The sequence below is a fragment of the Arachis duranensis genome, chromosome 6, assembly GCF_000817695.3.
Source record: "Arachis duranensis cultivar V14167 chromosome 6, aradu.V14167.gnm2.J7QH, whole genome shotgun sequence".
Classification (NCBI taxonomy): domain Eukaryota; kingdom Viridiplantae; phylum Streptophyta; class Magnoliopsida; order Fabales; family Fabaceae; genus Arachis; species Arachis duranensis.
Window position 1 is genome coordinate 107,554,128 of NC_029777.3, and position 13,216 is coordinate 107,567,343.

At 31.8% G+C, this 13,216-nt stretch overlaps 2 protein-coding genes across 2 annotated transcripts in view; both read left to right on the plus strand.

Moving 5' to 3' along the window:
- Positions 1-604: 604 nt before the first annotated feature.
- On the plus strand, positions 605-1,807 carry LOC107495447 (F-box protein At5g07610-like). The gene has a single exon (XM_016116595.1). The coding sequence runs from the start codon at positions 605-607 to the stop codon at positions 1,805-1,807; it is 1,203 nt and encodes a 400-aa protein (XP_015972081.1).
- Positions 1,808-10,554: 8,747 nt separating this feature from the next.
- The window catches only part of LOC107495615 (NADH dehydrogenase [ubiquinone] iron-sulfur protein 7, mitochondrial), a gene marked incomplete in the record, with an annotated part of 2,957 nt that continues 295 nt past the window's right edge, over positions 10,555-13,216 (plus strand). The window contains 2 exon segments of the mRNA XM_016116781.3: positions 10,555-11,092; positions 12,920-13,205. Of these exon segments, the coding sequence (XP_015972267.1) occupies positions 10,686-11,092; positions 12,920-13,154 (642 nt within the window).

A 13,216-nucleotide genomic window follows, 5' to 3' on the forward strand; every position in this document is an offset into this window, starting at 1 on the left:
TTTGATTAAAAATAAAAATATACTAATACAATTCAAATCGTATTAAAACGTAAACAATATTGCTGAGTCCATAAACAAACTTTACGTAAATAAATAAATTTAATTAATGTGATAAGTGAATTTTGTGCAAACTTTACGAAAACATAATAAAAAAATTAAATCCTAAAAAATAACATGACTTTTTTTAGAATTAATTTTTTTATATTTTATAATAAAAATAAAAAATCTTATTAACATTGAGCTGATTCAATATACTAGATAATTTTATTTTTTTAATGTAATTCAAATTGCATTTCTTATAATTCGATTCGAACTACCCTGTATACATAATTTGAATTAAGTAGGTTTAAATTACGTACGAATTTTGGCTGCATATTTTAAATTGATCAACTTCAAATTACTGTTAATTTCTAATTTGAATTAGTTTGATTGGAATTACATAAAAACACGCTTCTAGTTGATCCATGTTATGTTTTTTGTTTTGGTTGAATCATATAATTTCTCCTCCACTCTGATTTAATAGTGTAATTTGCCTTATTATTTAATATTCTCAATTGTCTACCTATACTTTTCCTTTAAAACAAGAAACCTTCAAATTTCAAATATGAACCAAAGTGGAGAACAACGCAACACAAAGTTAATCCGTTCCACAATTGAAGCAATTGAAGGAAACGATTACTTACTCACTCAAATCCTTGTTCGTCTTCCTCTAAGAGATGTCAAAACCTTCAAACGTGTCTCCAAGCGGTGGTGCTCTCTCATCTCCGCCCCTTACTTCCGCCACTGCCACACTACCGTAAAACGAAGAACCTCCTGTTTGTTCTTAAATCCCCCCATCAACTCTCCACATCGGGAATTAAACTTCTTCTACTTGGATCAGAAAACAGCTTCGTTTTGCCCCAAAATCCTCCATCTGCCTCGTTTACATATATCACAATCTTGCAACGGCTTGATGCTTATCCAATCGAAGGACGACACGTTCATCTATAACCCTACCACCGGACACAAAAAACCCTTGCCTTCTCCCTTTCCATCGTTCGATGAATCACGTTTCGCGTATTACTATTCTCTGGCTTTTGATCCCCTGCGATTTCTTGGTTATAAGCTGATCTGCATTTATCATCGCGAGTATTCAAAAGAAGACGGTTACCGAACCATGATTTACTCCTCGGAATCCGGTGCCTTCTGGAAGCACTGCGGCTCTTCCTTTTCGGCTCCCATCAACATGCATTTTGCACGTGGTGTTTATTTCAAGGATTCAGTTTACTGGATTGACAGGGAAAGTAAAACGACACTGCGTTTTGATCTGAACGAAGAGTGCATGAAGGATGACATGCCTCCCTTGCCGCAACAACATCATCGAGATGACGCTGCTGGTTACGGATATCGATGCGTTCTTGCACCGGCCTGTGGTTACATGAATTCAGTTGGATTTGACTCTAAGTACCGTATAAGCATCTACCGGTTGAAGGAAGTTGATTACTCATCACGGTGGGTTCTGAAGCATAGCGTTGATCTCCGACGATGTATAAATCTTCGAACTGTTTATCAGATAATAATTCTTAGAAACTACTTCAATTTAGGGTACGCATGCAGTATACTCCATCTCATTGAAGATGATGAAGATGAAATGGCTTTGTTGTTGCAGATACCGAACAAAGTTATTGCTCTGCGGTTAAAGGATAATACCTGTGAAGATCTGTTGGACTTTACAAGAATCAAAGAAAATTTCCTCCATCATTGTTCCCCTGGATTCAAGGGTTGGTACAGAGCCTTTGGGTTCATTGAGAGCTTAGCTTGTGTTTAGACATAGATCTTTTTAGCTTTTGCTTTCTTTGATTTGATGATGTGCAATATTTGATATTTAATAATTTTTAATTTTATTATTTATTTCCATTGTTCTTCATTTTTTTTAAGTAAAGGAAATTGTTTGTCAACAAATATTTTTCATTCTTCACAATATGCATGATAAAGTTCCAATTAGCTAGTGCGAAGACTAAAAATAGTGAGATAGATGAATATTTTGTTGATGCAGGACTAGAGTAAGAGAAGATTTAGATTCAAAATTATATTTGTGAAGATAAGTTTTACAAGTATATAGCTTGCATATAAACCGGAAAATGACATAATATATGAGGAATAAGGGCATTTAAGTATCTTAAGTGCATGGTTCAAGGAAATAGAGAAATAATTGAGAAAAGTGTAAATCATAAGATTGAAGTGAATTGGTCAAAGTAACAAAAATGTGTTTAAACTAAGCCTAAATTCTTAGTAAAAATGGGTATAGTTATGCCCATTAAACCTGATAAACAAATTTATGCAGCTACAAATATCATACAAACTCACACATTAATATTTTGAATAATCAAATAATATGTTATTTAGATTCAAACAAATCATTTTAACATTTAAGTAGACCAATATATATATATTTTTTTATTTGGAAGATACATTAACATACAACAAGACAATGATACTAAGTAAATTAATTTTATTTGATAATGATATATGTACCAATTAGAAATATTTAATATTTTTGAATATTTAAATAAAATTAATATTGCACTTACATATCCAGTTATCATATTCACCAATTATAAGAACAACTAATCAACCAATTATCTTTGGTATAATCCTTAAATATCTTATAATAATAAACTTAAAATACATGTAAAAAATAATTACTTAACATACATTCAATGGATAATTGAAAACAAAATGTGATAAAATTTAGAAATAATATATTTAAATTTGACCAATTTAGTAATGCTTAACAAATCTCCATATAATAATTCCAAATTTTATACATTCTTTATTTAAAAAAATTATGATTCACACATATGTAATTGGTAAAAGCTCAAGAAGAAAAAAAACTACCAATTCTATTTATAAAAAACAAAATTAATGTTATAATTCACATAAAATAAATTCTGTATGACAAAATTTTATAAACACTAGAAAACTATTTTAAATTTTTAAACTACCTTCATCATCATTATTATTACTATAAAATTATATTTTTTTATTTTTTTTCACTTAAAAAAATAAAGTGTGATCTCTCATCATACATGTTATAAGTATAATCCAAAAAAAAAAAGAAAAAAAATTAAAAAATTAATGATCACATATTTTACATTTTTTATTAAAAAAATGAGAGGAACCATTTCTCTATCACCACCACTATTTACACCCTCGTTTCTCACCATCATATATTCCTATCTGTCTACCTTTTTTAAGAAACTAGAAGGAAGATAATCATTATTCAAATTATTAGCCTTCAAATGAAAAAAAAAGGACTAAATTAGAGCATGGAAAAGAAAAAAATAACATTGATTTCCACATTGGTGTGCTGCACATACTCTGTTCCTCACAGTCAACACACATAACAGTAGAATAAAAATGAGTAAAATAAGAGCCATCATGCTCTCAGTATCGTTGTTCTTGTGCACTATATTTAGGCATGGCATTAAAACTTCTTTATTCACGTGCTCTCTTCAATACTTTTATGAACCTTAGATTTAGAAGTCTCAAGCACTTATAAGTTTTGTAACCCGCAAATTTCGCGGAGAATTAATGCCGTCAATGCTGGAGGGGCGAAGGTGGAGGAAGAAGAAGTTGCAGCAGCAAACCTAGAATTTAAAACACTAAAAAACACACTCAATCTTTTTTTGTTTCTTTTGTAGTGAGCAAAAAACGGAGAAATCTGCTTTTTTTTAATTCTAATTTCAATTTTAAAGTAAAATTGCATAAAAAAACAAAAAAAAAAGAGAAAGAACAAGATCAAATCATGTGAATAATTGAAGTTATAGTAGTGATAAAGGTAACTTGAAAATTTAAAGTTATTTTTTAATATTTGAATATTTTTATTACACAAAATTCATTAATACATATTCATTTTATTTTTTTAAATAATTTTGTTAACATTCTAAGTAGAGTTATCAATTTTTTGGGAAGAAAATCAAATTTTTTTTTGTTGGTAGCAAATTTATCGTTTATAAAAATTTGTTATAGACTTATACCTCAAATAGTATAATTTTTTCATTCTCATTTAGAAATTTCGAAAAAATTGTACTGCTAATTTATGTTTGATTTTGATAACAAAACAAAATAAAATATTAAGAACATAACATAAAAAATAAAGACATAATTTAATAAATTTAATATAAGATACCATAAATAAAATATATCATATATTAAATACGATTTTATGTTTGACTTTACATGAAGTTGCTTCTGAATGGCTGACACGTATTACTATATAATTTTAAAAAAATTAGTTTATTTTATACAAATAATTTAAAAAAAATACAATTTAGATTGGACCAAACAATTACTTTTATTCTATTCTTCTTCGTTTGTTACTTAAAATTCATTCTCTCCGATCCCTTTCTCAAAACTAATATCAAACTTTGTTAGTTATGTTTCTCTTATTTATATTTTTTAATCAAATTTATTAAAATAACGTTATTTTTTAGGATTTTATTCTGTACATTGTTTTTATAAAATTTGCACAAATTTACCTATCACATTGACTGAACTTGTTTATTTACGTAAACTTTGTTTATAAACTCAGCAAATTTGCTTACATTTTAATACGATTTAAATTATATTAATATATTTTTTTTTCAATCAATTTAATTTTATTCAAATAATTCAAATTTTAAATTATAAAATTTGTATTATTTAATAATTTAAATTTTAAATAGATCTAATTTAAATTAATGATTAAATTTACTTTTATAAAATTGTATGTATTTATATTATTGTACTCATATGATTAATTATATTTATTTAATTTAAAAAAATTATTTGAAACCGCTAATGCTTAATAAAAAAAATACATTTGTATTATTTTTAACTTAAAATTTATTAAATAGATGTACTCTTGTTATTTTAATTTTTTATTTTAAATAAACATATTCATATTATTTTAAATAAAATTTAAAATTAATATAAATAGGTTTATTTAAAATTTAAAATTTTAATATTTTAAATAAACATACTCTTATTACTTTAAAACTTTTAAAATTTAAATAAACGTATTCATATTATTTTAAATAAATATTTTTTTTAATCAATCTCTATATTGACTCTAGATAAAGATGGGAACAATAAAATTCTTAAAATTGTTGTTTAATATATAATCAATTTTATCCTGAATATTTGAATATTAAAATAGTGTGATGACATGAAATTATTAAATAATTTTCATTATTTATAGAAGAGTGAATAAAAACATAAATTAAAAAATATATTTGAAATAATAAATTGGAGTAAAAAATATAAATAAGAGAAACATAGTCAATTGAAAGTTTGATATTAATTTTGAAAAAGAACGAATTTTAAATGCGAAATAAAAAAGAAGGGAATAAAAGTAACAATTTGGTTCAATTTAAATTGATTTTTTTTAAATTATTTATATAAAATAAATTATTTTTTTAAATCATATAATAACACGTGTTAATTATCCAAAAATAACTTGGCATAAAATTGACTATAGATGAATTTTCACCTAATAATATTTGTACATGGTGTATTTGATTTAGGCCAGTGCTAGCATGCAGATAAAAAACAAATATCTACATGTATAGATGACACTTATAGGTTTATAACAAAAAAAGACGTGTAGTGCATTGATCTATTGGAAAGAAACAAATTTTGTAACAATGGCCCCACTAAAAAGTAAGCTTATAGTGTGTATAATCATTATTAAGATTGAAGAAAAAATAATTAAGTGTATAATTTTTTTTCTTGATTTGGGTCCGGGCGTAGAAATTATTAAAAAATCTTAAGAAAAAATTAAACAAAAAGAAAACAGCTATTGGTTTACCAAAAAAGAAAAAAAAAAATACCTATGGTAGTGAAAGAGGAATTGCCAAACGCTAACCCCTCTCCCACAGTATCCCTAAAATGTCCTAATCTATTAAGTGATCACCGATTTCTGCCGTAAAATCTCGATGTCTCTCTCTGTCGTTGCCACTGTCTCTATCTAAGTCTCTAACCTCTCCCACAACTGGAATTGTTATGGAACTGAAGTTCACTTGTTGTCGGATAGGGGTGGCAACGGAGCGGGTAGGGGCGGATTTTTGCTCTATCCGACCCCATTCCACTCAACAAAAATCCGTATCGAATCCGCCCCATTTCTACTCGAGAGTAGTAAAATGTTAAACTCTAACCCGCCCCTATTCTATCCGTCCCAATAATTATTAAATCCAAAAAATAAATAAAATTTTAAAAATTATATAACCGTTATTTATATTCATAACATAAATTAAAGTAAAAATTTAAATATGATACAATATTATTAATCATTTTACTAATTATTTTATATATATTACATATATTATATATTAAAAATATATATATTTATATTCTTAGTGTCGTCACTCTCTGAGTAAGCCCTAACTCTGTCATTTGTGCCACTGTCGCAGTCGAACTTAAGGTGTTTTGTATCGGGCGTAGGGCAGAAGGTGGTCACCATTGTTTGTCTCGTCACGGTGTTGCAGTCAGCTTGATCATTCCATGCGCACATCGTTGTCGGCGACAAAAGCAGTAGGTCCTGGGGTTGTTGTCATCGTCGTTGCTCTTTGTCTGTCACCTTAAGCACTCAGTCGCATGGCGTTCGTCCGGTCGTCTTCCCCAGAAGCCGCACGTCCCGGAGCAGGATGTCAATGTCATCTGCTTGTGTGGAGCCTCGCCGACAGCAGTCGGTCTCCGATGTGGTTAGTTTCAACAAATTTTTCTGATATTTGTTGCTAGATTTTGTCGCTGTAATTCATCTATGCAGCTTCATTTTTGTTACTAAAAGTTGATTTTATTGCTGAAAATATGACGGATTGAATTTATTTTTTATTGCTGAGAATAATGACTGAGTGGAGAATCTTGAAGCTGTTGTTATGTTGTTGAAAAATTCATGTGAAAAGATTTTAGTTGCTGCTCTTTGAGTTTGTTGGTAAAAGTCGAATTTGTTGAAGAAAGTACTGTAGGACTAGTTGTTTTTTTGGCTAAAAAATTATCGCCTGAATTTGTTATTGAGGACGTACCTAAACTATTTGTTCCATCTTTTGTATTAAATCACCACTTATCAGGCCCAATCCTATATTCCACTTCCTATATCCCTGTATGTTCGTTCTATGACACAAATTTTCAATCTTCTCCATTTCCGACCTAACTCATATTGGTATTGATCTGGTCATTGTAACTTGGCAGATACAAATTATAATTCGAAGATTAGGTCTGATCTACGTTATAAGTCAGCCACGTAAGCTATGGTTCAACCACTTGTAAATTCAAAACAAAGTAATTTGTGATCCATCTGTATAAGTCGGCCGCGTGGGTTATAACTCGGCCACGTACAGCAAATTCAAAAAGAGAACGGTTACTTGCTGATAACCCTAAAAAGATCTTTTCAAAGAAGTCACCAAATGATTCTCTACGAGATTCTCAAACCATATCCATGCCTCATATCTCGGAATGAGGAGAACATACCACAATCAAGTCATATACAAATCTTATATAAACAGAACCAAGTAAACATAGTAGGATAAGTAAACAGAGAACTCTCCTTTTTATTTTCTCTTTCAAAGAAAGCTAAAAAACTCTTTCTGACTTGAGCGTTGGAGTCTCTTTGCATGTCCCAACCTCCTCTGATATTCCTTGACGGTTGAAGTATAGCTCGGCGTCTGTGCTCTTATGACAGAAAACTCCATATACACGAAAGAAGGAGTTATACCTCGACAAGAAAAGGAGTTATACCTCGACTCAAATTGTTGGACAGAAATTAGGTACAAACATATATAAAACTTGGCACACAAAGTAGAAAACCCAACCACTAATTACAGGCTTATTATATTATCATAATAATTCTAATTTAATTGTTTTTACTTACACAACAAAATGACCCTACTAATCATCACTATCCACCCGTTCCACTTCTGCAACAAACTCGGGATTTGTCCTCTTTCAATGAAGTCACATATCATATTCTGCAATCTATGATTAGACGACTATGTCACCATAACAGCTTTATCTCCTTACACGTATCTTCTACATGTGTAGAAAGAATCTTCCTTTTACACCGTAGTATTAGCCTTTTTTTTTATTAAAGATAGGTGACTCAAATCCGCAACCTCTTAATTGAATATAGAGAAACTATGCCACTTAAGTTATAATTCATTGGCATAGTATTAGCCTTTGAATTATGCAAATTTGGAAACAAAATAATGCAACAATTAGTTGCTAGTTATTATTAGTATCAATCATATTAGGTGTATATTAAAATTAATTATTAATATAAATAAAAAGTATATGATAAAATATAAAATACGTATTAAAAATAAATTAAATAATATATATATGGTTTGTTTGGGTGAGTTTAAAAAAAAAGATATTTTTTGAGTTATTTTTTTAAAAGATTGTTTAGAAAAATAAAAATAATTTAATATTTAAATATCTCATGTAAAAAGATTTGTTAGTCATGACCGGCGCTCAGGAAAATAATCCTATAGCAAGCCTAACATACTCAAATATAAGTTGAATAAGCAAGTTACAAAAATTCTACTGGTTCTAAAATAAATAGTTATATATTTTTAACAAAAATTTTAAAATAACTAAGAATGGTTGGATCCTACCTGTGACATATAGAGCATATACTTCTAGAAATTTGACAAAGAATAGGTACTCATTGCGGACCGTTACTCTTGAATAGAAAGTCTCACATAGTCAAATATTTATTTCTGAAAAATATTTTAGAAAAATGGGGTGAGTTTTAGAATTCGATCACTAGACAATACATTTATAATCAACATGAGACTATACAAGCACGATCATCAAAGTAATTTTTAATTAAAAAAATGATAGTTGATAATAATAATAATAATAATAATAATAATAATAATAATAATAATAAGTGAACCAATAAGGGAGTTCTCATATAGAAATCAAATCAAAAGTCCACACTTGGATGACTCCACCTCTATGGGTAGCCATTTTCTCTATTGTGTCCGTACAGATAACAGATCCAACGTGTGGCCTACACGTTAGACTAGCAACGCTCCTGCTGGCTAAGGTCTGAGGCAGATGCATCTAGGTTAATGTCATAACCGCCGTTAACTACGGTTTTTTAATACGAGTCTTCTAAACCAATTCAAAACATATAATTTCAAATACAACCAATCTTTGATCTTTCAAATATATAAGGTATCAAATCAAATCAAATCAAATCAGATAATACTTTCTCATCCAAATCATATTCAATCATATTTTCTCAATCTTAAGGCATTTCAAACATATTTCACAATTCCAAGATAAGTGAGTATCAACAAAAATTCAATGCTTCAAAAATACATGTTTGAGTAAAATCAAATGCTTTAAAATAATATAAAACTTTTTCAAACATACATATAGTCTCATAAAAATATATAGTCTCATGTGCATATTAAAATGAGCTTAACAAAGATAAATATTTAGTTCTAATAAATCAATTAGTAAAACCAATTTAAAATCCTTTGATAATAATTTTTGTAAGTATAACTAAATTTAAAGCACCGTATATTAAAATAATTGTAGAGGTAAAGCCAAACAATTATAAATGTAAAACATACTCACAATGTGGTCCCAAAGGACCGAAGATACCAAACCCGGAGTGCCAAAGTCAATGTGAGGAGGATTGAAGTAAAATAAAACGAATGAGCACAGAATTTGGACCGGAGTAGCGACTAGATGGAGCTGGCGATAGTTCTAGAAATCTGAAACAGACAAAACTAAAATCGAATTAAAACAAGGACAAGACAGACTAAATGGTGGCATAATAGGACATGAAAGTTAGAGCAGAATCAAAGAAAAAGATTGGACCGGAATAATGACAGGAACGGTTCAACTCCTGCAGCACCAACAACTCTGACGGCAAGGACAATGGCTTGGTTCAGGTACATTCGAACGGCGACAGGAATAGCGTAGCAGCAGATGGTCCCTCCTCCTTGGCGTTTCTCTCTTTCCGGGAACTCCTCTCTCTTCGAAGCTCCAAATCTGCAATTATGACAACGACGACGAGGTTGGCTTTGACAGCGGCGGCTAGGCGTTTCTTGGCGGCAGTGGCGCGGCTACCATGGCAGTAGCAGCGGAGTTCCAACGGCGGCAGAACCTCCCTGCGACCCTTTCTCTCTCCACGTGCGTTCTATTTCTCTCCCAGCGACGGCGACAGATCTGGCGGCACAAAACGGTGGCACGAACAGCGGCGATGGTGGCTAGGCTTGCCGGCAACGACCCTTCCTGCGGCGGCTTTGGGTAGAACGGCTTTTGTTTATAAATATATTACAATCAACGTATCCATCTGGTTCTATGCTTAACGCAAGTATAGATGTGCTTATTTAATGCCATATTTGTAGTCGTGTAAGAACAAGCACCACATGAAAATAATTTAGGATTTGGGTGTAAATATAAATTTTTATTTCATAAAATACATAATTACAATTTACAGCAGTACTTTAATTTGTCGTTTTTTTTCTTAAATTAAATAGTTGTCATTTTCATTTTTTTGAACAACCGACGTGGAGAGTTTTCGTTAACAACGCAAAAAATATAAACACGAGACGAGCACAAACACAGAGCTGAAAGAGAAGGCTTCAAAAGAGAAGGGCTTGTGTCCAAAACGTTCCCTAAACCAAACCGCCACAAACCACACAACAATGGCTCTCATGAACCGAACCGCCACGCGCCTCCCTCAACTCCTCTCACCACACCGCGCACTCTCTCTGCACACCACCCTCCCATCTCTCTACGCCGCCACCAACACCACCACCCCAGCCTCCTACCCCCGCCCGTCACCGCCATCGACCTCAAGCCCGCCGGGAATCTCGAAGACGGCGGAGTTCGTGATCTCGAAGGTGGATGACCTCATGAACTGGGCCCGGAGGGGATCGATCTGGCCGATGACGTTCGGACTGGCGTGCTGCGCCGTTGAGATGATGCACACCGGTGCCTCCAGATACGATCTTGATAGGTTTGGGATTATCTTCAGGCCAAGTCCTCGCCAATCTGATTGTATGATTGTTGCTGGAACTCTCACCAATAAGATGGCACCCGCTCTTCGCAAGTAATAATCATTCCATTTCTCTGTGATTTCCCCCTTATTTTGTCATTAGGGTTCATTTCTGGTGTTTCGATTTTTCTCTCTCCATGTCTAGGGTTCTTTTTTTCTCTGCTGGGAGCATGTGGTTTGTTTGAATGTATTTGATTTTTTTTCTTTTCCGATATTATTGGAATTGAATTTTTTCGAGCTCGTTGATGCGTAGTTAGGTATCTCTTTGTAGAAGAATAGTTTTCCGATATTAGTATTTTTTTATAAAATAAAATTATTCTTAGTTCTCTAAATCTTATATTAAGGATTTCTTTTTTTGTAATTCGGGTTCAGTTGTTTAGATTTTTGTTGAATTTTTAGGTATATCTTGGGTTTTTTTATCCTGGGAAGTTGAAATTGGCTTTTTTTCTTTTACTAATTTTCAGATATTATTGAATTTGAATATTTGAGCTGGGTTGTTGCCTGGTTAGGTATTTTCTTCTAGAAGAAAAATTCCTTTGGTTTGTATTAAGTTGTTTTTATGGGGCTAAGCCCCTCAACAAACATTTCAGCTCCTACTCGTGTTCTTTGTTTTTGCTTCGGGATTCGACTTTTTTTTTATGTAATTTTTCAATCAAGGGTTCAGTTGTGGTGTTTGGATTTTCTTTGAGTTGATTTGTCTAGGATTTTCTAGCATTATTGAACTTGAAACTTTGAGCTTGTTGATGCTAAGTATGTATCTCCTGTAGAAAACAATTGGTTTGGTTTGAGAGAAGTTTGTGCTAAGCTGCTACTCCTTTTCTTCCTTCTCTTTTCGGGATTTTAAAATTTGGGTCATATTATTTTATGTTCTTCAAATTTTGTGAGGCGTGTCTTGATTTATCTTAGGTTTGTGCTGGGCATGTGTGGTTACTTAACATAACTCTGCATTTTGGAATTATTTTCCTGTCATCCAAATCAGGTTGAGGAAAGTTGATTTGCTTCTCTTGATTTTTTGAAATATCTATTACATACTAATACCAATGACTTGTTTTTCAACCGTATAATTTTGAATTTCGTGGGTATGTTACTTTCATATCTCGTTCCTTTTATGAGCTGAATATATGTGAAAACTGAAAAATGTTTCACTTCTTTCACATGCAATTAGAGGATGTTGTGCAGTTGAAGAAACTCTGATTTGTCATATAAGTATAACATGCTTAGTATTGATGATGGTAAATTTATGTTGTTTCACTATATTGCTATTTAGTGAAGGTTTCCTCTGAAACTAACATTTACATATGAAAGGGGGGAGGTTGGCAATCTTCTGTTTCAAATCAAGGCCTTGATATTCGTTATGCATGTTTTTAGTTGAGCCTTGTTTTTTGGTTGTTGCTGTGTGGTTTCCTCTTGTCGTACTCTGCCCTTACTGGATATTTCTTCTCTATATGCCTGCTTGTTAATATGGAAAGTACAAGCCATTTTAATTGGCTGGTGCTGCATGTCAGAATAGTTACTATATTGAATGCCTATGAGTAATTGCTTCACAATAAGGTGATGGGTGTGGACATTTTCAGACGTCAATTCGAAAGTATAATTTGCTTTGTTACAGAAAAATATGGGAAATGGTTGTTGAGGTTGCAATAGTACGTGTTATCATCATATTCTTTTGATTGTAAATTTGTAATGAGCCAAACTCTAGCTTGCTATCAGCATATGATTTACTCTAGGTTGTAACTTGTAAGGCATGTTATCAACATATGATTTACTCTATGGGTTGGGTTTTTCCACTATTTCTCTAACCCCTGCTCCATGAGTCAATGATTTGTTCATTGTTTTCAATGCTCGATACATTGTTGTTCATGATGTTGAAATTTTCTTCAGGGTTTATGACCAAATGCCTGAGCCTAGGTGGGTAATCTCTATGGGAAGCTGTGCCAACGGAGGTGGTTACTATCACTATTCCTACTCTGTTGTTCGCGGATGCGACAGGATTGTTCCTGTCGACATATATGTCCCAGGTTGCCCTCCAACTGCCGAAGCTCTACTCTATGGACTCCTCCAGCTGCAGAAGAAGATCAACAGGCGCAAGGACTTCCTCCTGTGGTGGACAAAGTGAAGACAATTAAGTCATTTCTTGGTATACAAGCTATGTTATAATAAGAAAAAAGTTTTTGGTAT

What these genes read in the sequence shown, in the direction of transcription:
- LOC107495447 (XM_016116595.1), top strand. Translation starts at nt 605, where the DNA reads ATGAACCAAAGTGGAGAACAACGCAACACAAAGTTAATCCGTTCCACA.